This window comes from Mirounga angustirostris, unplaced genomic scaffold (genome assembly GCF_029215605.1).
Source record: "Mirounga angustirostris isolate CCGP_5_RB_7025 unplaced genomic scaffold, mMirAng1.0.hap1 SCAF_15, whole genome shotgun sequence".
In the NCBI taxonomy this organism is placed as follows: Eukaryota; Metazoa; Chordata; class Mammalia; order Carnivora; family Phocidae; genus Mirounga; species Mirounga angustirostris.
Genome location: NW_026991723.1, coordinates 51,066,115 through 51,093,925, shown reverse-complemented (window position 1 = coordinate 51,093,925; position 27,811 = coordinate 51,066,115). Strand labels below are relative to the sequence as shown.

Sequence of the window (27,811 nt, the reverse complement as noted above, 5' to 3'; positions counted from 1 at the left end):
ATGTACATTTATCAGGTCAACACACTGATTTCAGTAGATAAATGGTTAAACTTATTAGCACTTGATGATGAGGAAATAGTGTTCCAACTAATGGTAAAGTATTCAAAATTGTAAATCAAAGGATATATATGCACCCCAATGTTTACTGCAGCATTATCTACAATAGCCAAGATATAGAAGCAACCCAAATGTCCACTGATAGATGAATGGATAAAGATGTGGTAAATATATATATAATACATATATATTATATACATGTAATGGAATATTATCCAGCTATAAAAAGGAATGAAATCTTGTCATTTGTAGCAAAATGAATGGATCGAGAGGGTATAATGCTAAGTGAAATAAGGCAGTCAGAGAAAGACAAAAACCATATGATTTCACTCACATGTGGAATGTAATAAACAAAGCAAATGAGCAAAGGAAAGAACAAAGACTCTTAAATACAGGTAACAAACTTGTGGTTGCCAGATGGGAGATGGGTGGTGGTATAGGTGAAATAAATAAAGGGAATTAAGAGTACACGCATCTTAATGAGCACTGGGAAATGTACAGAATTGTTGAATCATTACATAATACAGATGAAACTAATATAACATTGTACATTAATTATACTTGAATCAAAATAAAATTAAAAATGCAAGTTAAAACTCTATTATCATATATTAGAAAAAATTTTAAGGTTTCAGTGTATGGATGACATTTTAAATTAGCTTAATCTTTCTCAAAGGAATCTGATTAAATAGGACAAGAAAAATAAGGTGCTATGCACCTGGGTGGCTCAGTCCGTTAAGCGTCTGCCTTCTGCTCAGGTCATGATCCCAGGGTCCTGGTATGGAGACCCGCATGCATCCCGCTCCCTGCTCAGCAGGGGAGTCTGCTTCTCCCTCTCCTTCTGCCCCTGCTCGTGTGCTCTCTCGCTCACTCTCTCAAATAACTAACTAACTAACTAACTAACTAACTAACTAACTAACTAACTAACTAAATAACATCTTAAAAAAAAAGAAAAAGAAGGTGCTGATCAATTTGTTTTGGGGGGACAAAATACCATAAGGAAAATAATGTAGTTTTTTTTCTTAAGCTGTTCATAGCTGTTTACATTGTAAAATGTAAGACTGGCAACAACCTAAATGCCAGCATTTAAGAGAAATATGGTGAAATACTAGACCCAAATGCCTTTAGAAGTGAAAAGGAAACATGCCTAAATATTAGTGTTAATGGGGAAAAACAAGGAAGCACAAAACTCTATTCCTGTGTAACTCCCTAAAATACACTTCAAAAAATGTGCCCCGCTGATGATGTTAATGAGATTTTCCCCAAGTTCTGTTACATTTTAGTGTCATAAACAAACACTGGAAGACAAATAAAAAAACTACAGCATAGCTTACTGCGTATGTGTATAGGACAAAATCTGAAAAGAAGTATCAATAAGCCAAACTGCTACTGTAAACTTCCACCTCTGTCCTTTGCAGAAAAGCACAGAAACCTTAACGTTCAAGACAACCTGCTAACGCTCCCCCAAACTCAAGCCAACCTCCACCTTCCGCAAGGAAGCACGGTTGGTGCCAGTCACGCCCTCCAGGAACGCCCCCCGGCCTCTGCGACGAGGCCGGAAGTGACGCACAAGCTGCGACGCCAGCGCTCGCCGTCCGTAGCCGCTGCCGCTGCGGGTTTTAGGTAGCTTCAGAGACTGCCGGCTTTTGCCGGATGGTTGCAGCAGGGGATCATGACGGGGAAGAAGTCTTCCCGGGAGAAGCGGCGCAAACGAAGCGGTCAGGAAGCGGCCGTGGCGCTCACGGCGCCGGACTTGGCGCCCGCCCTAGCCAGTAGCGGCAGTGGAAGCACCAGCGGCTGCGGGAGTACCAGCGGCTGCGGGAGCGTCACCTGCTGTGGTAACACCAGCTTCAGTGGAAGTGTCACCGGCGGCGGGAGTGGAGGCAGCTGCTGGGGAGGCAGCAGCGTGGAGCGCAGCGAGCGCCGGAAGCGGAGGAGCACTGACTCATCCTCCAGCGTCTCCGGGTCCCTGCAGCAGGTGCGTGCGCGCCCTTCTCGCTGCTCTGTGTTCTCCGACGAAGACTGGCGGGGAGCGGACTGTGGCGGCGGATGGGGCTCTTATTGTAGCTCACCTAGCGCTACGATCCCAAGGTTCCACCCCTCCTTGAGGTTCATGTTACTGAATACCGGTGAACCGCACACTCCCATGCCTTTAACTTAAAGTTTCCGGATATGCTGATCATCTACCTCTTTGCTCTTGGCCCCTTTCCACTCCAGTAGCAGTCTACCTGAAAAGTAGGGGTCGGGAACTAGCCTTCAGCGCCCTTGAGAGCCACGGTTTACTTACTTCTTCATCTTCACCTTTTAGTAGTTTATGATTAATTCCGCCTTACAGGATGAGAAAATTGAAGCCCAGAGAGATTACCCACAGTCACAGTTTGTTAGTGAGATCTAAATTTGAATCCAGTATCTGACTATAAAAGCCATGTTTTTTACACTCCATCGATCTACCAAGATACCGCCGTTTAAAAAAAAAAAAAAAAGCCGTTTGCTTGTATTATAAAACGAAAGCATGAATACATAATAGTTATACAACACAGAAATAAAGGAGAAAGCATGAGAATCTGTTTAAACCTCCCCTTTATTTGCTACGCAGCCTCTTCATTAACTCTTGTCAAGTATATGTATTTAAGTTCTTACACATAAGCCTTATTGTGATATTACCTCCCATTGAATTAGATATTGTCTTATTTTTTAGTGACTGCGGGATATTCCATTTTATCTTTATTGATGAATATTTAGATTTTTAGTTTTCTTGCTGTTACAGAGAATGTGAAAATGAACCCTTTGTACGGATATATTGCCCAACAAATACTTCAGGTAGACTCTTAGAAGTGAAATTGCTGGGTCAAAGTTTATGCATTTAAAAAGGTTTGGTAGGTACCACCAAATGCTTTCCAAAAACTATTTTACTGATTTATAGTCTAAACATTAGAAGAATACCCATTTCTGCAAATACTCACTATATCCATTTTTGAAAAGTTTGTCAGCGGGTGAGATCAATTTTTCATTTGTTTTGATTTATATACTGATTAATCGAACATTTTAATATTTTTATTTACCATTTGATTCCTTCTTATGTAAATTGCATAAATATATTCTCTGGCCATTTTTCTTTTTGGTTGTTTTGAGCTTTTTACTGATAAGTTCTGAATCTATATAAAGTCTGGGTTCTAATCCTGTGTGTAAGGTATATTGCAAATGTTACTGTAACTTTGTCCATGGTGTACTGAAGTTTTTTATTTCTTTGTGGTCAGGACTAATAATATTATTCTTTGCCTTCTGGATTTTGTGTTTAGAAAGATCTTTCCATACTCCCAACCTATCTTAAAACTATTGTTTTCTTCTAATATTTTTAAACATTACATCTCTAAATTGGGAGTTGTCGAAGCACAGAAAGCCATTTATTTTTATGTATTTTCTTGTATTTAGCCACAGTATTAATTACTAGTTTAAAATTGACTCAGAAAAATTTGTGCTAACAGGGGATTTTGTCTCTTTTTTTTTTCAGCACTGATATTTCTTGTTTTTTGTACTTTTACATTAACTAAGACTTTTAGTGTAGTGTTGAACAGAAGCAATGATAGTAGGCTTTTTTTTTTTTTTTTTAAGATTTTTTATTTATTTATTTGAGACAGAGAGAATGAGAGACAGAGAGCATGAGAGGGAGGAGGGTCAGAGGGAGAAGCAGACTCCCTGCCGAGCAGGGAGCCCGATGCGGGACTCGATCCCCGGACTCCAGGATCATGACCTGAGCCGAAGGCAGTCGCTTAACCAACTGAGCCACCCAGGCGCCCGATAGTAGGCATTTTTTTCTTGTTTGGTTTTTTAATGGGAACCCTTCTAATGTTCCATCCAAAAGTATATTTGCCAAAGGTTGTGAAAGATACTTCTGATCAAGTTAAGGACATTTTATTCAATTCCTAGTTCATTGAGGGTTGTAGAGTTTTATCAGATGCTTTTATGGCATTCTGTTGAGATGATCACATAATTTTCCTCCCTCAATCTGACAATGTAATTTTTAATAAATTGGTAAATTAACTCATGTCAAACTGTCTTGCAGTCTTGGGATAGATCCTGTTTGGTTTGTTGGTTTGGTTATTGTACTCAGCTGGAATTCAGTATTCTTCCTTTTGTGTCTATGTTCCTAAGTTAAATCAGCTTATGGTTTTTATTTTTGTAGTTATCCTGTCTGGTTTTGGTATCAAGATTATGCTAGCCTAATAGATTGATTTGGAAAGCTTTGCATTTTTGGGATGTGTTCCAGAATAGTTGCTATCTTTTTCTTGAAGAACTTTCTTATTAGAACTGGACTATTGGGCTGTATAGCTCTGTGGGTCTTAAAATTTTTTAAAATTAATTAATAATATTAGTATTTCCATGCAGAACTAAACCCTAGTTCTAATTTATAAAGGAAAAAAGAAGTCATTATATATTAGGCATGTGGATAACATCTCAGAATTCTGAGAGTGCCATTACATCTGGTGTGTACTGTGTTCCCTATTATTGTTGTTGTTTTTGGTAACAGCTTTATAGAGATGTAATTCATATACCATACAATTCACCTATTTCAAGTATACAGTTCACTGGTTTTGAGCATATTAATGGAGTTGTGCAGTCATGACTATAGTCAGTTTTATTTTCATTACCCCCAAAAGAAACCTGATGTGTACCTTCCAGCTATCATCCCTAATACCTCCACCACATTCCATCCCTAGGCAGTCACTACTTCCTGTCTCTATAAGTTTATAGATTTCCCTGTTCGGGACATTTTATATGAATTGAGTAATATTTCATTGTATGGCTATACCACAGTTGGTTTTTCCATTTGTCACTTGATGGACCACTTTTAAAACAGTTTTTTTTTTTTTTAAAGATTTTATTTATTTATTTGACAGAGAGAGACACAGCAAGAGAGGGAACACAAGCAGGGAGAGTGGGAGAGGGAGAAGCAGGCTTCCCACGGAGCAGGGAGCCCGATGGAGGGCTTGATCCCAGGACCCTGGGAGCATGACCCGAGCCGAAGGCAGTCGTTTAACCGACTGAGTCACCCAAGCGCCCCTAAAACAGTTTTATTAGAAAATATAATAAAGAAATTTACCTGAACTATATAGTCAGGGAAGATTTTCTTAAAGAAATGACTTTTGAATTGATACCTGAATTTGTTAATTTTAGGAGTATAACGTTGGGGAGGGAATGGGGAGGAAAGGCTGTCTGAGGCAGAGTGGTACGTACAAAAGCCCTCCCTAAATGAGGTGAAGGGAGAACAGGTTATATTTGAGTAATTCAGAGGTGGTTGTGTTTGTAGCACAAACAATGAACATTTTGGCCCAGATAGGCTTTATTACTCCAAGATTAGTGCAAAGTCGTTGAAAGGTTATAAATAAAGAGGATGAGTACAGGGGCGCCAGGGTGGCTCAGTTGTTCAGCGTCTGCCTTTGGCTGGGATCAAGCCCCCGCATTGGGCTCCCTGCTCAGCGGGGAGTCTGCTTCTCCTTCCCCACTCCCCCTGCTTGTGCTGTCTCTCTCTCTCTCGCTGTATCTCTCTCTGTCAAATAAATAAAATCTTAAAAAAAAAAAAAAAGGATGAGTATATGTGTATTTTTGGAGAGACCTCAGATTAGATGCAAGACATCCAGTTAAGTAGCTGTTGAGATAATCTAGGCAAAAGATGATGGTACCTTGGACCAGGATTATGGCAAGTAGATTTGGAGAGACTGGATAGATTTTGGAGATAGGAGGTAAAATTGACAGAAATGTATTAAATGACTTGGCTACTTTGAATATGATTAAATTACATAGCAGTTTTAAAAATGAGTGGTAAGCAGTAATACTTCATAATTGTGATCTTCAACATTTTTGCTGCCATCCCATTTCTTTTTATGAATTTAAGAAGAATAACAATGCATACATAAAATTTTGGGTTGAGTGGCATGCTAGAGGAATATCCTAATTGTTCAGAAGTCTAAAATTGTAGATCACTCAATACTGAGTATATTTTCTTTTTTTTTTAAATTTTGAGTATATTTTCACTTGTGTGTCCTGAGATAATATCTTCACTTTATATCAACTGATCAAGTTAATTGTAGTACAGACAGTAAGATCAAAGAATATTGAACAATTAAATATATTTTCACTGGTTTAGGTAAATAATATATGCAAAGAAAGAATTTGGAAATGTTTAATGAAGAAGTAGTTATTAAATGTAAATGTATGACATCATATGCATACTCCTTTATTTAATGGTTGTCTCTTAATTTTAGGATACCAAATACCTTTTGCCGACTTTGGAAAAAGAATTATTCTTGGCAGAGCACAGTGACCTTGAAGAAGGGGGACTGGACCTGACGGTGTCATTAAAACCAGTTAGTTTCTATATATCAGACAAAAAAGAAATGCTTCAGCAGTGTTTCTGTATCATAGGCGAGAAAAAGTTACAGAAGATGCTTCCTGATGTGTTAAAGGTACTTCATTACACATATTATTGGATTATATATATATATAGAAATTCACAAACACCTTTTTTATAGTAATCATTTTACTTCATGTAAATTATAATTGGATGTTTTCAACTCAAGCTACATCAAAAAGATTAAAAAATGGGATCTTGGAGAAGTATAAATGGCCTTGTATATTTAAAAATTTGCCAAGAAAAAATGGAGCAGTATACTGTGTTTAGGTAAAGAATTTATTAACCTTTTGGAAATAATTCTATTAAATGCAGGCAATTTTAGTAACAAAATTAGCGGTATAATGACTCTGGTGTCTTAAATAATATTCTGCTATGTAACAGTATACAATATTTGTTGGTAAAAGCTTACATTTCATTAAATTCACAAATATTTTCATATATTTATTTATGGTATTCTAATTTTACAGTTATGGAAATAGGGCATGGAAGATCTAAGATGTATAGAACCAGCACTTGAGTATGTAAATCTTTAGAGGAATTACCTAACAAATAGACTGCTATTAAGAATATCTGGACACCTGACTTACTCTTTAGTTTGTTCTTTCATAATAAACATGACTTTATTTATTTATTTATTTATTTATTTATTTTTAAAGATTTTATTTATTTGAGAGAGAGAGAATGAGAGAGAGCGAGCACATGAGAGGGGGGAGGATCAGAGGGAGAAGCAGGCTCCCTGCCGAGCAGGGAGCCCGATGCGGGACTCGATCCAGGGACTCCAGGATCATGACCTGAGCCGAAGGCAGTCGCTTAACCAACTGAGCCACCCAGGCGCCCTTTTTTTTTTTAAAGATTTTATTTATTTATTTGAGAGAGAGAGAATGAGAGACAGAGAGCATGAGAGGGAGGAGGGTCAGAGGGAGAAGCAGACTCCCTGCCGAGCAGGGAGCCTGATGCGGGACTCTATCCAGGGACTCCAGGATCATGACCTGAGCCGAAGGCAGACGCTTAACGACTGAGCCACCCAGGCGCCCCATAATAAACATGACTTTATTCTCATCTATACATGACTTTATTTTCATCAAATGTCTATAAATTATAACGTTTACATGTTATTGACCGTTTTACAGATTTCATCTCATGGAAAGATTTATATGGCTTTTAATTTGTTTTAATGTAAGAGTTTGCTAACCAGACATTTTTTATGATTACTGTTTTCTAGTTTCAATTGGCACTATATTACATAAATGTATTTTTTTAATGTCATTTTCTTTAGAACTGTTCAATAGAAGAAATTAAAAAACTGTGCCAGGAACAGTTAGAGCTCCTCTCTGAAAAAAAAATCTTGAAGATTCTCGAGGGTAAGAATACGTATTTCTGCACTCTGGTAACTTTACTAGTTAACATATAACTATCATAAATCCTAAGTTATTCTTTTTTTTTACTTGATTATTTAATTTCATTACTGGGTAATCACTGAGTAATTTTTCTATTTGTACTTTGAAATATAGCTTACATAGCAGAAGAGCCTTTCAAGAATAGACTTTTTGATGTGTATTTCGTTTTCTCAAATCAAATATAATCAAAGATAAGAGCATAAGTTTGTATACAATAATAAAATGAAATAAATTTTACCCAAAATGCTGTAAAGAAGTATTAATTATTGAGATGGCTTTTCTTAAAATAATTTTTTATTTTCTGCTTTACATCCCTATTGCTTGTAACTGCCTGTTGCTATACTACTTTTGCTCTAATAAGACCTGGCTGCAGAGTTGGAAGAATTTTTGCAATTTGCCTACATTTATCTCTGCCTAAAGTGTGACTCTTCTTTGTGACACTATTACCTGTAGAATTTTAGATTTTCTTTTTTTTTAAATTTATTCATTTGAGGAGAGAGAGAGAGAGAGAGAGAGAGAAAGCATGAGCAGGGGGAGAGGGAGAAGCAGACTCTCCGCTGAGCCGGGAGCCTGATGTGGGGCTCGATCCCAGGACCCGGAGATGATGACCTGAGCCAAAGGCAGACGCTTAACCATTTGAACCACCCAGGCGCCCCAGAATTTTAGATTTTCAGGCTTTTTTTTTTCTTTTGGAACTGTACAAGGATTTTAACATTAGCATTACAAGAGAAGAAGCAAAAAAATGGAGACTTTCGATTTCCAGAGATAATATCTCTTTTAAATGTAAAATGGTTTAATGTGCACGCTTGGCTGGTTCACTTGGTAGAGCATGCGACTTTTGATCTCAGGGTTGTGAGTTTGAGCCCCACGTTGGGTGTAGAGATTACTTAAAAATAAAATCTTTAAAAAAAATTAGAATGGTTTAATGGAATTTGTAACTTTGCTAATAGATGTATACATCTGGGTGTAGCCTATAAGTATATATATACACACACATATACACACAGACACGTTTTTTGTGTGTGTGTGTGTGTGTGTTTATAAAATAGGTAACAGGAAGGCAGTGAGAAATACCTAATAAGGCATTGAAAGGAACTCATTTTAAATATAAGCAATTAATAATTTCATCTTTCAACAACTATAAAGTTCTTGAATCTGCATCACTTTTATAGATGGCACTTTGTGTAATGATTAAATTGTTCTGACATTTTATAAGCCTGCTTTCAATAGTTTATTTTATTTATAAGGTGACAATGGTATGGACTCTGATATGGAAGAGGAAGCAGATGATGGCACTAAGATGGGATCTGATTTAGTCAGTCAGTAAGTTAAAAACTTTCATTTACATTTCAAAATTTCTTTGTTGTTCCTTCCATGATTTCTTACCTCAAGAATGTGTTTGTTTTTCTGTATTGTACTTATATAAAATGATTCAACAGTGTAGAATTGATTTGTTTACTTGTAATGATTGGTCCATTTGGTATATATGAGAATACAGTTAATTGCTTTCAGGATTAAGATGATTTTCTTAAACTACTACTCATACATTTTTGACAACAATGATGCCAGCCTGAAGCAGAATCACATCTCTCATTTGGAATTTGAATTTATTGCTAGTGATACTCATTATTTATTAAGTACTTAGTCTACCAGGTATTATGTTAATTGTTTTAGAACACTTAAAATTCTCTAGTATCTATTAATGTCAGGTTGATAATTGTCTCATTTCACAGCTGAGATAGTAAGGTGGTTCATTTTATATAGGTACATAAAATTTGACTATTGTGATGATAAAAACTGTCCAGAGTTTTGGGATGCTAATATAAACCTTTTTATTTTGGAAAATTTCAAATTTATCTAAAAATTGAAAGAATCATAGAATGAAATCAGCAACATTAACATTTTGCTATTTTTGCTTTCTCTCTTTGTATTTATCATTTTTCTCCCAGAGCTATTTGTTTTAGCTTTCTAGGGCTGCCATAGCAAAATACCATAGACTGGTTGACTTAAAGAACAGAAATTCAATTTCTCACAGTTCTGGAGGCTGGAAGTTCAAGAGCAAGGTACTGGCAAGGTTGGTTTCCTCTGAGGCCTCTCTTCTTGGCTTGCAGATGGCCACCTTGTTGCTGCCTCTTTTTTTTTTTAAGACTTATTTAGAAGTGGGGGGAGGGAAGGGCGGAACTGGAGAAGGTTCAAGCAGACTATCTGCTGAGCAGGGAGCCTGACATGGGAGATGTGGGGCTCGATCCAAGGACCCTGAGACCATGCATAACCTGAGCTGAAACCAAGAGTTGGACACTTAACCGACTGAGCCACCCAGGTGCCCCTTGTTGCTTGCTGCCTTTTGATTTGGTTGCCCTTATGTGTATGCGCCCCCTGGTGTCTCTCCCTGTGTTCTTTTTTTTTTTTTTTTTTTAAGATTTTATTTATTTATTTGAGAGAGAGAATGAGAGAGAGAGAGCACATGAGAGGGGGGAGGGTCAGAGGGAGAAGCAGACTCCCCGCTGAGCAGGGAGCCCGATGCGGGACTCGATCCCAGGATTCCAGGATCATGACCTGAGCTGAAGGCAGTCGCTTAACCAACTGAGCCACCCAGGCGCCCTCTCCCTGTGTTCTAATCTCTTTTAATAAGGATACCAGTCAGACACCAGAGTCTACCATAGTGACCTCATTTTAACTTAATTACCTCTTTAAAGGTCCTGTCTCCAGAATAGTCATATTCTGAGATACTGGCGTTAGGACTTCAGCCTATGAATTTTTTTAGGGAGGAGACATAGTTCAGCCCATAAATCATTTAAAAATGCAGATGTCATAACATTTCATACCTAAACAATTCAGTATGCATTTCCTAAAAATGACAGTCTATTACTTTTAAGAAAATAAACAGTAATTCAATAATGTCCTCTAATATATTTGCCATATAAAGTTTCCCCAGTTACTAAAACAAAATATTTAGAGTGTATTTATTTTAATTAACAAACTGATTCTGATCCAGGATTCAATTAGAGTTCATGTGTTTCATTTGATTGTTAGCATCACAGAGCTGAGTTTGAAGGGAAGGTTTAAATATGAGAAATAATAGGTTTAATGTCTAGTCCAGGAACTCAGTGCACATTTTAAAGGAATTTAAAAAATAACAAGGAAACCAAAAGAAAGTTGGAAAAATGAAACAACAAATGTAAACATTAAAACTAAAGAAATAAAAAAAACTAAAGAAATAGAAATGAATAAGCCCACAACGTGTCTTTGTAAAGTTCAGATCATAGAGAAACTCCTTTTGGATCTGATTAAGGAGATGGAAAACATTATAACTGAGATTAGGAAGAAAGGAGATATAATCACATAATCATAGACTGGTATGAATCCACATGCAGCGTTGTATAAACATTCTTGACACTAGCAAATAGATGGTTTTTTTTGAAATACAAATAAACCAAGTCAACTTTCTGCAAAAGTAGAAAACTTGGAGATTAAACATAGAAGAAATTGGAACGGTGAATAGAGATCTATTGAAGAAAATACCAAGACAAGGTGGATTCACAGCTGAATTATTACTTAACGTGAGTCAATGCATGTAATGTGTTTACATCTAATAAAATATTAATACCATCTGTTGTTATTTTCAAACACATTACACCTGTGTTATTTAAATTATTCCAGGCCCTAGGAAAAGATGAAAAGGTCTTCAATTTACTTTATGACTTCTGCATAGCTTTAATACCCCAAATCTCATAAATAGTGAGAAAAAAGCATATGGGGGATTATAGGTGTTCTCACTTGTGAATATAGATGTAAAAATTATAAGTACATATTAGCATGTAGAATCCAGCAGTGTATCATGTGAATAGTTACACCACTGACCAAGTAGAATTTATTCCAGGAATTTACAGGAAATTTAATTAGATAGTCTATTAGCATAATTTGTATCAGCAAATTAAAGAAGAAAAATTATATGGTCAGATAAGTAGGTACTAAGAAGGCCTTTGATAATATTCAGCAGTCATTTCTAATATAAGCTATAGGTAAAAAAGGTAACAGAGAAAACTACTCAGATATGATGAGGACATTTGACCAAACTTACCTACCCACTTAATGAATTAAAACGAGGGACTAGACAGGAAGCCTGTTATGGCCATTAATTTTAAACATTTTCTTAGAGGTTCTAGCAAATGTAGTTAGACCAAAAGAAAGATGGGTGGTGGAGAAGAATTAATTTTTATACAATCTTTTTAGTTTATAAGGTTATAAACCTAGAATAGCTGAGAGCTTCTAGGTTTTTTAAAAAAGCCTAGAATTGGTAAGATGGAATAATATATAAGCATAAGGAAATTAGCATCTGTTCTCTCTTACAGCAGAAACATCTATAAAGGGAATGTATTAGGGTTTTCCAGAGAGACAGAAGCAGTAGGATATGTATATAAAAGAGATTTATTATAGGAATTGGCTCATGTGCTTATGGATGCCAAGAAGTCCCATGATCTGCTGGTCTGTTGTCTGTAAGCTGGAGAGCCAGGAAAGCCAGTGGCAAAGCACGGACTTAGTCTGAAGGCCAGGGAATGTGGTGTAAGTCCCAGTCTAACTGCAAAAGCCCAGAAACCAGGAGTGCCCCTGTTACAGCGCAGATGGATTTCTGAACTCAAGCAGACAGAGTTAATTTGCCCTTCTGCCTTTTTTTTTTTTTTTAAAGATTTTTTACTTGAGAGAGAGAGCACGGGGAGTAGCCAGAGGGGGAGGGACAAGCAGGCTCTGCACTGAGTGCAGCGCCTGATGTGGGGCTGGATCCCAGGACCCTGAGATCAGGATCTGAGCCAAAACCAAGAATTGGTCCCTTAACTGACTGAGCCACCCAGGTGCCCTGCCCTTCTGCCTTTTTTATTCCAGTCAAGAGATTAGATGTTGCCCACTAGGGCTATATGCTTTACTCAGCTCACCAATTTAAATGCTAATCTCTTCAGGAAACATCCTCACAGACACACAGAAATAATGCTTTACTCGCATTCTTCAGCCCAGTGACCAGGAACTAGAAAAAAAATTCTATTAATACTAGTTGTAAAAACTATGATATGCTTTCAAATACATTTAACAGGAAACTTCTGAAGAAAACCATAACATTTTACTAAAAGACAAGAAAATCATGATCTGAAAAAAAACAGTGTACTTTAATTGTGTAATCTATTGTGGTGGTTGGTGAAGTTCTTAAATAAGACTAAAAACCCAGAAACCATAAAAGAAAGAAATTTTGGGTATTACTTGTCTTAAATAAAGTCAGTAACCAAACAAAAGATCTGGAAGAAATAGTTACAAGCAAAGTATAACAATTCTAATATTAGTGAAGGTTGAATTCAGGGCAAAAAGATTTATGCAAGACGGGCGCCTGGGTGGCTCAGTCATTAAACGTCTGCCTTCGGCTCAGTCATTAAGCATCTGCCTTCGGCTCAGGTCATGATCCTAGGGTCCTGGGATAGAGCCCCGCATCTGGCTCCCTGCTCAGCAGGAAGCCTGCTTCTCTCCCTCCCACTCCCCCTGCTTGTGTTCCCTCTCTCGCTGTGTCTCTCTGTCAAATAAATAAATAAAATCTTAAAAAAAAAAAAAAGATTTATGCAAGACAATTAAAGGCAATTTACAATAATGTGAAATCCACAAAGATGATCTAACAGGAATATATGCCTTACCTGTGCCATCTATCTATGTATTTCCTCTATATAGCTTTTATAAGGCAAAAACTATGGGAATCATGATGTGAAACAAGAAGTGCATGAGTAGTAGGAACTTGATTTTATCTCTCTCATCTATCATGATAAATTAACTGGATGAAAAATAAGTAAAGATATGGAAGACCTAAATGAATTGATTGGTATAGACCATATTCTGTATTCTGAAAACAGAACTCACCTCCTGTGGAATATCCACAAAAATTGGTAATAAGTTTGGTCATAAAATGTCGATAAAGTTCTCAAAGAACTATTGTCCTGATTTTAGAGCAGTAAAGTAAAATGAACAAAAAGGCTGTGGAACCTCACTATCTACATATTTTAAAGCTCAACAGCTTTTAGGTTGAAGAGGAATTATAAACTGTCTAAAAACTAACAATAAATAAAAAATTAACCAGCTCTATGGGATACAGCTAACGTAGTACTCAGAAGAAAATTTTAGCCTTAAATATAATTACTGATCCGCAAATAATTAAAATAAGTGAACTGAATATTCAAGAAGTTAGGGGAAAAAAGAACAATAAAATAAACTTAAAAGCAAATGCATAGAATTAATGGCATACTTAAAGGTAAAAACCTGCATGGTTTCTTTCTAAGATAGGGCCAAGCAGAAATATCTTCTCTCATCACTCCTATTTAGCAATGTACTAGAAGTCCCAACAGGTTTAACAAAGCATGAAAAAGAAATACAAGTCACACAGATTTGAAGGAAAAAGTAAAACTCCCTATTTGGTGAAGACTTAATGTGTCAATAATCTGTTGGGGCTGCCATAACAAAATACCACAGACTAGTTTATAGACAACAGAAATTTATTTAACTACCAAAAATAACAAAGCAGAAGCATTAGTTATAAGAAATTTTTGACAGTGTGCTACTTTAAAACTTGAAATTAATGAGTGTTAACTTAGAACAAATTTTATAAGAATGAGATTTAGGAACTATAAAGATAAAACATCCATAGTTTCTAAATATCTTCGTTTCCAAAAGCGTGAGGGATGGGATTGTCACTTCAGTTCACCTTAGATAAGCAAATGAACAAATTTATATTATGTTACAGATAGTCTAAAAACCTCAGCATCTATGATTTTGCAGTGTTTTAAAACTGTTAGGTATAGTGACAGGATTTGCAAATGTTACAGATGATGACAATTGCTTAACAAGGACAACAATTTTCAATAAATAAGTCAATATAGAGGCCTGGAATTAGAGTGCTGTCTCCGTTTAGAAATGGGCTGGAAAAGAAGCTTTATAGCTAAAAGAGCACTAAAAATGAGACCAGGTATTAGCTTGGCCTTTAATGTAAGATGATTAGGCTCTAAAGAATATGTTTGTAATGATATTTAAAGCTTGAATAGTGCAATAAAATAATCAGGATTGAGGTTTTATATATGAAAAATACAAATACGTTAGGGAGATCTTTGCAGTATTTTAGAATTGCTCTAATATATTTTAATGAATTTTAAATTAATGTGCTTTTAGTGAGCGATATTGAGGGAGAATTTGATGGAAATGAAACTGTTTCCCTATAGATAATAAACATTGTTGAGATAATAGCACAGTTCTAGAAGATAAAGAAATTTAAAAATCCAGATTCTCAAAATAAGGTATACTGCAGAGTAGTTTCTATATGAGCGTTATGGAAATACTGTTCCTGGTCATTGCTACTTTCTTAGCAGATAATAGGCATGTTCTTTTTGTTTGTTTGTTTTTTAAAGATTTTATTTATTTGAGAGAGAGAGAGCCCATGAGATGGGGGGAGGGTCAGAGGGAGAAGCAGACTCCCCGCCAAGCAGGGAGCCCGATGCGGTACTCGATCCCGGGACTCCAGGATCACGACCTGAGCCGAAGGCAGTCGCCCAACCAACGGAGCCACCCAGTCATGTTCTAAAGTAGCTATTATTGGATTCCAGTTTTGGGGCGCCTGGGTGGCTTAGTTGTTAGGCATCTGCCTTCGGCTCAGGTCATGATCCCAGGGTCCTAGGATCGAGCCCCGCTCGGCAGGAAGCCTGCTTCTCCCTCTCCCACTCCCTGAGCTTGTGTTCCCTCTCTCTCTGTGTCTCTCTCTGTCAAATAAATAAAAAGTCTTTAAAAAAAATAAATAGCTATTATTGGATTCCAGTTTTAGATGATTAACTTTTTTTAAAAAAATGAGATTCCTAAATAGACTTTAGAGATTTTAGATAACAGATATAAGTTGAACCATTTTTAGTCACTAGAATATTTAACTAGTGAATAAAATTCACAGGAAATTGTTTTGCAAAGTGAATAATTCTTTGGCAGGAATTATTTTTAAGTCTCCATTTAATCATCTGTTTTATGAATTTCAAATGTGAATATTTTTGTTCAAAATGGAATATATGGGTATTAAATATAAGTGGTTGAAAAGAGAAGTTGGTGTCATCTACTACTAGTTACTATTTACAGTGTAGTGGTTACTAGTTACAGTGTACTAGGTTTTAGTACATTGTAATAATTATATTTTTTAAGTAGTCTACAAAGCTATTTCACCCTTCCAAATAGGAGTAGCTTCCTATTTACTGCTGTTCATAGTAGGGTTAGGCACTTTAGTGAGATAGAATGAAAAGAAGAGCATATTGCTTAGATGTAGGTGAGTAAATGACTACTTTGCATTAAGATGTTTATTCTTGAAAATATTGAACTATTACTCTGGCTTGATCAGTTGTCTTACTAAGAGCAACAGCTAGAACTGCACTGTATGACCGTTCTTCTGTTGCTGAACCTTGGCAGTGATAGTGATCCTGTGTTAATTTAATAAAAAGCCAGAGATTAGCAGCTGCCTTAGTTTTCTTAATTTTTAAATTGTATCTATTGTGATTTTTCTGTCAGTCAGTTTACTGCCTTATCCTGCTGCTCGAAGCCTGGGTTAGATGACAGCAGGTATTTTTCTTTTCTGCTATTTCCTTATCACTGTTTTTGAAAAGTTAAGTTTTTCTTAATCATTTACCTGATTCTCGTTGTATTAATTGCCCTTTCTGGTTCATTTGAAAAATAAATTCACGGGACTCCTGGATGGCTCAGTCAGTTGAACGTTGGACTCTTGATTTTGGCTCAGGTCATGATCTCGGGGTCATGGGATTGAGCCCCATTTCAGGCTCTGTGCTCAACCCTGAGTCTGCTTATCTCTCTCCCTCCCCCCGTTTGCTCTCTCTCTCTCAAATAAATAAATAAAATCTTAAAAAAAAAAAAGAAATTCACTGATGTTTACAGTGTGCTAAACCGGTTGTTAAAGACTGTTCTCGGGGCGCCTGGGTGGCTCAGTTGGTTAAGCGACTGCCTTCGGCTCAGGTCGTGATCCTGGAGTCCTAGGATCGAGTCCCACATCGGGCTCCCCGCTCAGTGGGGAGTCTGCTTCTCCCTCTGACCCTCTCCCCTCTCATGCTCTCTCTCACTCTCTGTCTCTCAAATAAATAAATAAAATCTTTAAAAAAAAACAAAAACAAAAAAAACTGTTCTCGGGGGCACCTGGGTAGCTCATTCATTAACCGTCTGCCTTTGGCTCAGGTCATGATCTCAGGGTCCTGGGATCGAGCCCTGCATTGGGCTCCCTTCTCCGCGGGAAGCCTGCTTCTCCCTCTCCCCCCCCCCCCCCCCGCTTGTGTTCTCTCTCTCTGTCAAATAAATAAAATCAAAAAAAAAAAAAAAAAAAAAAGACTGTCCTCTAATACACATGTGAGCTTGTACCACCATTTGAAGTGCTTGCTTACCAAGAGTCATTTATGTTGTTTCCAGTTCAGTTTTTGTAGTTGCATAATTTAGTGAAATATATAAACAGATGAAATATCAATATGAAAAGAGTTGATTAAGTTGATTGCTTTGGAAAAACTCCGAGTGGAATTATTAAAAAGTCGTCATTTAGCTGTGGGATAACAATAAAAGTTTGGGGAACATCGTTAAAGGGTAATTTTTTTTGCACTCAGATGTTTGTATTTTAAATAAGCCAAAAGTAGAAATGGTTTATGTGAGTAGGATGAAATGGAACTGTTTTCCATGGATTCCTAATAAAGGTAAGGCTGTGGCATCAGATCCAAAGATTGGTGAAGGAAGGTAACACTTCTGTTTTATGTTAACCTAAAATGCTTAGATTATATAACTTTTAAAGGTGTTTTCCTATGTTAATAAGAACTTTTTTCAGGTAAACGACATTACTTGTCTGAGTTAGGTAAAAGAATTTCTTTTTTTTTACTTTTATTACGAAAAATGACAAGGGTATAGAAAATTAAAATAATAGTGTAACGACACTCCCATATACATGTTGGCTAGATTTATTGATTATAGCAATTTTCATTTTTCCATTTTTGTTTCATCTTTTAAAGTATTATAAAGTGAATTATAGATATCTTAATTCTGAATATTTGTTTGAATTTCCAGAAAATAAGGACATTTTCCCACATAACCATGTATCTAGTGTCTGTTATTTAAGAGCTTATTTATTTGAATGGTAAATGCATGCACATAGTACAAAAATTTTTAAAGTATATAGTAAAAATAAATCCTTTTCCTATTCCTCATTCGCCCTTCCTATAGGCAACCACAGTAAGCCAGTTTCTTGTATATCCTCCCAGAGATATTACATAGTTTACAAATTTATGTGTATGTGTATTTTTTTCTTTTCACACATTATTGAGCATACTGTGCAAACTATTCCATACCTTTTCCATTTAATTTTTTCTGTATAATAGTATGTCTTTTCTTGATTACAAAGAATGGGTTTTATTCTACCTAGTACATATAAGGCTTCCTATATATACCTGTATGCTATTCCGTTATCGGATGTAGCAAAACATTAAGTCTGTTGATGGACATTTAAGTTGTTTACTCTTTTGTTACCACAAATGATATAAATATTTCTGTATATAATCTTGTTCCCCTGTGATTATGTGTAGCATAAATACCTACAGGTTAATTGTTGAGGCATAAAAGATTTTGCCATAATTGACTTACAGAGTTTAAATTGATTTGTACCTCTAAATGTGGAGAACATGTGTTCATACACTTTACTTAATATAGTGTTATCTAACATTTTGACCCTTGTTCACCCAAAAGATAATAATATCTCATTGGAATTTTAATTTGTAGTCTCTATGAGTGAAATTAACCATCTTTATATATATATTATGGAGTTAGTGGAGTTTTCTGTGAACTCTGGCATTTATTTACCCTTTGTGTATATAGTTGGAGGAACTTTGGTCTTTTTTTTTTTAAGATTTTATTTATTTATTTGACAGAGAGGGAGAGAGAAAACAAGAAGAGGGGAGGGGCAGAGGGAGAGAGAGAAGCAGGCTCCCTGCCGAGCAGGGAACCCCACATGGGGCTCCATCCCAGGACCCTGGGCTCATGACCTGAGCTGGAGGCAGACACTTAAGCGACTGAGCCACCCAGGCGCCCCAACTTTGGTCTTTTTAGTCCACTGTTGGTGGTACAGGTTGCAATTATTTTTTGCTTGTTGCTCTTTTTTTATACTTTAAGTACTTTTACCTTTTTTTTGCATGCATAAATATTTTATGTTTATGTAGTCTAATTTGGCAGTCTTTTATGTTTTCTGGATTTTATATTTAGAAAAGGCCTTCTCTATTCTGAAGTTAATAAGTATTCTTCATATTTTCTTTTAGTACTCTATGGATTTTTTAGATGTTTAAATCTTTGATTCGTTTGAAATTTAGTTTGGTCTAAGTTTTAAGGTAGGGCTCTAAGATCCCCTTTTAATTTTCATTTTGCCATATTCTTCTTTACAACTATGAAGAATTCACTTAGAATATGATTTTTACAACTCTTGATTAGACTGCTGTTATTCAGTAAATTTCTTCTGTATGTTTATTTCCTTTTATTCCCCTCGTTTTCTGTTACAAACTTGTGTGAATCTGTACTTCCCCTAACCGTTTTTTGGTTTTGTTCTTAAAGATTTTATTTATTTGACAGAGAGAGAGAGTGCTCGCTTTGGCAGCACATATACTAAAATTGACACAGAGAGAGAGAGAGCAAGTGCACAAGCAGGGGGAGCAGAAGAGGGAGAAGCAGGCTCCCCACTGAGCAGGGAGCCCGATGCGGGGCTCGATCCCAGGACCCTGGGATCATGATCTGAGTCGAAGGCGGACGCTTAAGCAACTGAGCCACCCAGGAGCCGCTCATTAACTGTTTTTTTTAAAGTTAATAGCCAAATACAATGGCATGGTTTAAAAAACACAAATAGTACTCTTTCTGCCATCTTTCCATGCTGCCATAATGGTGCTCATGAATGTCTTGGCACATGCTCTCAAGAGCATTAACAATGTCAAAACAAACAAACAAAAAAACAAAAAAGCCCCATAGTGCCAGAAAGAGAGGCAAACACCAAATTCTTACTAGGCCACGCTCCAAAGTCATTGTTCAGTTTCTAACTGTGATGATGAAGCATGGTTATATTGGCGAATTTGAAATCATTGATGATTACAAAGCTGGGAAAATTGTAATGAACCTCATGGGCAGGTTAATCAAGTATGGAGCAATCAGCCCCAGATTTGATATACAACTCAGAGATCTAGAAAAATGGCAGAATAATCTGCTCCCATCCCACCAACTTGGTTTTACTGCGCTGAAAAAACCTTAGCTGGCATCATGGACCATGAAGAAGCAAGACAAAGACACATGGGGGAAAGTCCTGGGATTCTTTTTCTAGGGATGTAATACGTATGTGCAAATAATATGCCTCAGTGAGGAAAAAAAATTCAAACTACTATTTGTACAAAATAGTACAAAAAGGTATACAGTTTGAAATGTTTTCCTTCCTCCCTTTTCATTCCCATTCCTTTCGGGCCCTTTTTTGAGGATTATGCGTCTTTCGTTGTTGTTGCTTATGTCTGTCTTTTCATTGAAATTTTCAACATTTAAAATATTTCTGTCTGGATGTTTTAATAGCTTATCTTAGTTTACCCAATTAGAAAGAAGAATTTTTCTCTGGGGCTGTGAGGTCAAATTCTGAATGAAAACTGACTTTATGCTTTGAGATATATATGGCCTTATGAATATGTATATAGCTATGGCTACATGTTTTTTTTGTTTTTGTTTTTGTTTGGTGGCAGCAAAGCAAAGTTTATTGAGCGATAGTACAAAGCTCTCGAAGAGGGAGGGGAGAGAGGGTTGCCTGGCTACATGTAATTTTTAGGTATTACTAATTGGAGAGGTATCTCTGTAGGTAATAGAAAGTCCAAATAAATGTGAAGAGTGAAGGTTCTAGAATTAAACTGTCTGCATTTCAAATTTAATTTAAATTTAATGCCTGCCATCATAACTCCACAGCTTGCTGTCTCTCTGATGTTTGGCAAGTTACTTATTGTTTGTTTGTTTTTTTTTAAAGTTTTTTTATTTATTCATTTGAGACACAGAGATACAGAGAGAGAGAGAGGGAGAGAGCATGAGCAGGGAGAGAGGCAGAGGGAGAGGGAGAAGCAGGCTCCCCGCTGAGCAGGAAGCCCTATGCGGGGCTCGATCCCAGGATGCTGGGATCATGACCTGAGCCGAAGGCAGACGCTTAACCATCTAAGCCACCCAGGCGCCCCTGGCAAGTTACTTAAACCCTCCTGGGCCTCAGTTTCCTCATCTGGAGAATAGGGGTAATGCCATTACATATCCTATAAGACTGTGGTGATGATTAAGTGAGAAAAGGATCATAAAGTGCTTAGAATAGTACCTGTAATATGGTAAGCATCGAAAAAAACATTACTGTATTTGCTTTGGGATTTTTACTCTGAATCTGTAATAATAACTATTCCTAAAATTCCACTTTAAGCTAATGAGTATTGGGGATTTTCCCCACATTTTTTTTTTTATGAAAGCCTGAAGAAAGTGAAATAATTCATTGTGTTTTTTAATGTTCTTTACTGTGTTGCTTTTTAAAAAACAATTCATTGCTTACAAGGGTCTAATTTTTTCATTTATTACAAAAAAGTTTAGGAGAAAACTATTATATATATGTTTTCAAGCATAAAAGGATTTTTATCACAAGTGAGATCAATTTGTTATGTTGACATTACTCTTTATAAACTCAGTTCCTTTAAACATATGAATTATAAAGAGCTGACTGTACTTTTAGGCTGGTAAAGGGTAATAATAAATTGGGTATCTGTACCCCATTTATGGTCTCATGTCCTTTATAAATTGTTGTTAGGCTATAATACTTAGGTGTAGATTATTCTACATAATAGGGTAAGTTTATCAGAAATGAAAGGATTGGTTTTTCAGAAAACCTTCACAGAAAGTATTACTAATCATTGACAAGATTGTGACCTAATGCTTAGACTCCACAAAGTAGCATGTTTGCACATCCTATATGTTTGTACCTTTAAATGTACCTACAAAGTGATCTCTTGCTAATTTCTTGAAAATGCAGGATTATAGGGATAAAACAAAGAGAAAAACCCCTTTGATTTCCTTTAGTCATTTTGTATAGAATAGAACCCCCTATTTAAGGAATTGCCTGTTCATAAACACAGAGTTGCAGGGGAGCAGTTTATACAATAAACACGAGTTCTTAGAGAATCATGGATCAGAGAAAAATGAGTGTGGTACCTGTGATTCTTTGCATTATAATATTTGGGGAGAGGAAATGGAGATAAGAGTTACATTTTGCTGTCTTTTGCAGAAGGAAGTTGCTCAGGGAAACAGTGGAGATGTGGATTTATTTGCTCTTTGGAAAAGCCCTTTGAAAAAAATTAAGATTGTTTTGCCTCATTTCTTAGTGTTTGAAGGTTACATCTTACCACCATATAATTTCATTTTTTTGAGTCTGCTCTAAGACTTTTGTGGTGTTTCAATTAAAAATTAAGCTATCATTTAGTTCACCTTTTTTGCTATATAGTTCTATAAATTTGGACAAATGGATTTATTTAATCTACTGCCACAATCACAGTATAGAATAGTTCCATCACACTAAAAATCCCCCCCATGGCTCTTTGTAGTCCACTCCTCCCATCCCCAATCTCTGACAACCACTGATCTGATTTCTGTCCTTATACCTTTTCTTTTCTAGAGTGTCATATAAATGGAATAATACAGTATATAGCCTTTTGAGTCGGCTTCTTTCACTTAGGATAATGTGTTTGAGATTCATTCATATTGTTGTGTATATCAATAATTCTTCCTTTTTATTACTAAGTAGTTAGTATTCCATTGTGTGGGCATACTGTAGTTTATTTATCCACTCCCCACTTGAGGTAATCTTGTAAGCAAAATAATGACCCTTCAAAGGTGTTTACACTCTGATCTTCAGAACCTGAGAGTATGTTACTTTATTTGACAAAAGGGACTTTGCAGATTTGTTTAAGGTTAAGGATTTTGAGGTGGGAAGATTATCCTGGATTACCCAGGTTATCCCACTTTAATTCCATGAGTTCCTAAAAGTTGAAGAGGAAGACAGAAGAGGTCAGAGAGATCTTACATGAGACTTGACTAGAATCTGGGAATGATCCTCAGCTTACAGCCAGCAAGGAGTCAGGGACTTTGGTCCAACAACCTCAGTGAACAGAATTCTGCCAGCAGCCCAAATGAACATGAAATGAATTCTCCCCTAGAGCCTCCAGAAAGGAATGCAGCCTGCGGACACTTTGATTTGGTCCGGTGAGATCCATACCAGACCCATACCAGACCTACAGAACTGTAATATGATACATTTATGTTGTTTTAAGCTGCTAAGTTTGTGGTAATTTGTTATGGCAGCAATAGAAAATTAATAAAGGGACATTTCAGTTGTTTACAGTTTATGGTGATTTAAAATAATGCCACTATAAATGTTCACATACAAGTTTTCAATAGGAACACAAGTTTTCATTGTCCTTGCTCAAGTACCTATGAGTGGGGGTTGCTAACAGGCATGTCTGCATCCTTGCTGATACTGTAATTGAGAGTTCCATTTGTCTGTTGTTTTGATTCTAGCCATTTTAATATATGTGTAGTGGTATGGCATTGTGGTGGTTCCAGATTTGCATTTCCTTAATAACAAATGACGTTGACCATGTCTGTTGTTACGTTTATTTGCATCTGTACATTTTCCTTGGTCAAGTGACTTAATTTTTGAACCAGTTTTTTAAATAGGGTTCTTTGTTTTTTTTATTATTGTGATTTGAGAGTTCTTAATATACTCTGAATACAGGTCTTTATCAGATATGTGGCTTGCAAATATTTTCTCCCAGTCTCGCTAGTCTTTTATGCTCTCAACATTTCCTTGGAAAAGCAGATGTTTTTTATTTGGGGGAAATCCAGTTGATCAGTTATTTTTATTTATAGACCATGCTTTTGGTGAAATCTTTGGTTATTAATAAGGTCACAAAGGAATTTTTCCTGCATCTTCTTCTAGAGGTTTTATAGGTTTACATTTTTTAGGTCTGTTACCATTTTGAGTTAGTTTGTGTATATGGTGCAAGATACGGGTTGGAAATTATATTCCTATGGATGCCAGGTGTACCAGCACCATTTGTTCAGTTCCAGTGAATTGTCTTTGCACTTTTGTTGAAACTCATTTGATCATGTATATGTGAGTTTATTTCTGGATTCTCTTCTGTTCCATCCATCTGTAAGCTTATCCTTTCTCCAACATCATAGTGTCTTGATTACTGTAGCTTTATAGTAATCTGATAATGTGCATCCTTTTTCAACGTTGTTTTGGCTAATCTAGTTTCTTTGTTTCTTATTTTTAATAGTAGAAAGCTCATAGAGTGATAGGCTGGCTTCTTTTAGCCCGTCTTTATTCCCAGGAGAGTGAGGAGAATCAAAAGTCCTACCTTTTGTTACTTTTGCCAAAATGGCAAGATGCTGGCATCTTCTTTATCCTTCCATTGAGGTATCTTCTCTGTATTTTTTATTTGTACAAGAAATTGACTTTTTTTCTCTTTAGAAATATATTTTAAACTTTTAGTAATTCACATGTGTAATTGTTCTTAAGTTCCACAGATCTCCCTAGTGTATTACTCTGAATTAAACAACAAATTCATTGAGTTCTGGAAAACAAACAGACAAACACACAGACAAAAATCCATTGAGTGTTAGAAGTTCTTTGTACATTTTGGATACTGACCCTCTATCAGATATGTCATTTGCAAATATCTTCTCCCATTTCGTACGCTTTTAGTTTTGTTTCCTTCGCTGTGCAGAAGCTTTTTTATTTTGATGTAGTCCCGATAGTTTATTTTTTTATTTTGTTGTAAGAAAAGATCAAGAGTGGAATTGTGTTTGGGTTAAAAGAAAGGAAGTCAGACTGATGCTGGCTTGAAGACTTAAATCCCAGAGATGGGTATATGGCTGTCTTATAATTCAAAGCCAAGATCATAAATTAAGCTGCTTTAAGGAGGAGTACTGTGGATGGGAGAAGGGAATTAGAAAAATAAAAACGGGCTTTTATTTCCATCTTAATGAAAGAAATACGAAAGTCATTGCAAGATTCTTAACCCAGACCAGATTTAGCAGTGTGTTCCCTCCCTCCCCCACTTTTTTCTCTTGCCTTCTCTCTCTCTCCAGTTGTTATAAAATTCTTTTTTATAAAAGATTTATTTATTAGAGAGAGGGTGTGTACATGAGCAGGGGAGGGGGCAGAGGGGGAGAGAGAGAGAGAGCAAGCATCTCAAGCCAACTCCCCACTGACTGTGGAGCCTGAAGCAGGGCTGGACTCACAACCCCGAGATCATGACCTGAGCTGAAATCAAGAGTCAGAAGCTTAACCCAGTGAGCCACCCGGGCGACCCTACAGTTGTTATAAAATTCTTAAAGTATTTGATAGAAATATTTAAATGTCATTTAAATATAAATTAGAATCACTTTAGTTTTCCTAACTCTGACAACTAGAATGTCTTACCTGGAAGTAGATGTTTTATTTTTATGAAACTAGAAATAAAAAGACATCATATGTACTCATAGTTTTCTTACACTTTAAGACATTTCCTTTTTGTGTGTATCTTCTCTTTCATGCTCTTTGGTGAAAATCTTTAAATTGTATTAAAAAGCTCTGTATGTATATGATAATTTTAGTTGCAAAGCCTACAATCTTAGAAAAATGAGCTCACACAGATTTTAAAATTCCAAGCTATTTTCTGGAATATTTTTTCAACCTTAGATACTACTGATGGAAAAGCATCTAGCATTTCATTTTTCAGCCACAAGGTGGTGTACTTGTACTGCATCTACTGTCTGAAATTATGTTTGGTGACTTTCTTCAACAGCATGTTCAAACCAACTTAAGATAAAACATTAAAAAAGTTCACTTTGGGCACTAAAAGAAATTCTTTATGGCAGCAGGTAATCTTTATAGGGATGTCCGGTTTTATTTGAAGGGAAACCAAGGGGCTTTCACAGAGAAAATAAAATAATGCATACAGTAATGTATTTTATTACATTATTAAAAATTTTTACTTGGCAATAACTTCACAGTTATTAAAATGTTATAAGAATAAGAGCAGTTGGGGCACCAGGGTGGCTCAGTTGGTTAAGCGACTGCCTTCGGCTCAGGTCATGATCCTGGAGTCCCTGGATCGAGTCCCACATCGGGCTCCCTGCTCGGCAGGGAGTCTGCTTCTCCCTCTGACCCTCCCCCCTCTCATGTGCTCTCTCTCATTCTCTCTCTCTCAAATAAATAAATAAAATCTTAAAAAAAAAAAAAGAATAAGAGCAGTACAAGAAACATCCATATACCTTTTACCTGGATTTACCTACTATTAACATTTTATCCCATTTGCACACCCTCTCTTTACCTCTCTTTATATAGGTGTGTGTCTATTTTAAAACATTTGACACTTGATTCCTAAATAGTATTTTGTGCTTTCTTTTTTAAAGATAGTGATGCTCTATTTATATAGCCACAATACAGTGTCAACTTCAGTAAACTTAACATTGGTATGATACTTTTATCCAGTCTACCATCGGTATTTCAGTTTGTCATTTGGGACTCAGTAATGTCCTTTATAACATTTTTTCCCTTCCAGTTCAACAGTGTCATGTCAAGTATCACATTTAATTGTCATGGCTCTTTAGCCTCCTTTAACCTGGAATATTTTCACAACCTCTTCTTGGTCTTTTATAACATTGACATTTAACTCCCCACCCCCTTTTAATAGAACATTACTTTTTTCCATTTTGGGTTTAACTGATGATTTCTTCATGATATAGGTCATACATTCTCAGCTATAATATTGCATAGGTGATGTTGTATCTTTAGGGTATTACATATGCCCATGACTACCCCCCCCCCCCCCGCGCCCCACCGCTTTCAAAGTTTATTTAAGTAATCTTTCCACCCAACATGGGGCTCGAACTCATGACCCTGAGATCAAGAGTCGCACACTCTTTCGACTGAGCCAGCCAGGTACCCCGCCCATGGCCCTTTTAATGGTGATGTTACATTATGTTTTTGTTCAAGTCATTTAGGTATATGTGCTTAGAAGAAGAATTAGGTGCCCATTCAAGGATGTGTAAGAGCAAACAAACATTTTCTCTAAAGGAAGATACTTAGAAATAGATTAATGCTCCCAGTAGGTAAAATCTAATTTGACTGTAACGCTTGAGGTAGCACATTTTAACTTTATTCCTTGCAAAGCTCTTAATATACTATATTGGCATTTTATCTGTCCCTGGATTGCCAAAGAATATTTGTTGATATCTTCTTGGGATCTGCCAGTCATTCTGGTGAAAGAATAAAATCTAAGTCGGTGATATTAGAAGAATAAAACATATCTCAATTTTAATTTTTTATAGGTCCTAATATCAGATCCAAATAATTTTATAGTCTCTATTTGAGTTTGTGCTTGCATTAGTCAGATTTTAATACAAAACAAACACATGAGTGCCAATATGTTGATGGGAAAGAATATAGTAAACTCAAAGAAATGATAAAAAGTCTTTATCCTTTGGTTATTTGAAGGATTTGTTATTAAGTGGATAGAAATAATTTTGTGAGTAGGAAAATTCCTGAAATGTTTCTCATATGTTAGTTTTAGGGTGTGTATAGAAATTCTCCAGAAGGTATACTTACTTATAAAGAAGGTAGTCATTTTGAATATTTGCAACTAATTAATTTCTTTTGCTGAAAAGTATTTGTAACATTAATATTTAGATGGTATAATGCCCTCTAAGAAACAACATTAGTTTGCGGCTCTGTTAGAGAACATGGTGAAACAAAACTTTTTTATGATCTTATACTTTAATCCATTTACTTTGATTACATATGTATATTACATATAAAATATGTATTTCGCATACA

At 36.2% G+C, this 27,811-nt stretch overlaps 1 protein-coding gene across 1 annotated transcript in view; it reads left to right on the top strand.

The window, feature by feature from the left end:
• The first annotated feature begins 1,381 nt into the window (after window positions 1-1,381).
• CAAP1 (caspase activity and apoptosis inhibitor 1) overlaps window positions 1,382-27,811 on the top strand; it is a 45,807-nt gene continuing 19,377 nt past the window's right edge. Inside the window, exons 1-4 of the mRNA XM_045882495.3 lie at window positions 1,382-2,035; window positions 6,321-6,521; window positions 7,746-7,830; window positions 9,114-9,189. Of these exons, the coding sequence (XP_045738451.1) occupies window positions 1,730-2,035; window positions 6,321-6,521; window positions 7,746-7,830; window positions 9,114-9,189 (668 nt within the window). The 5' untranslated portion in view covers window positions 1,382-1,729. The remainder of the gene's footprint in view (window positions 2,036-6,320; window positions 6,522-7,745; window positions 7,831-9,113; window positions 9,190-27,811) is intronic.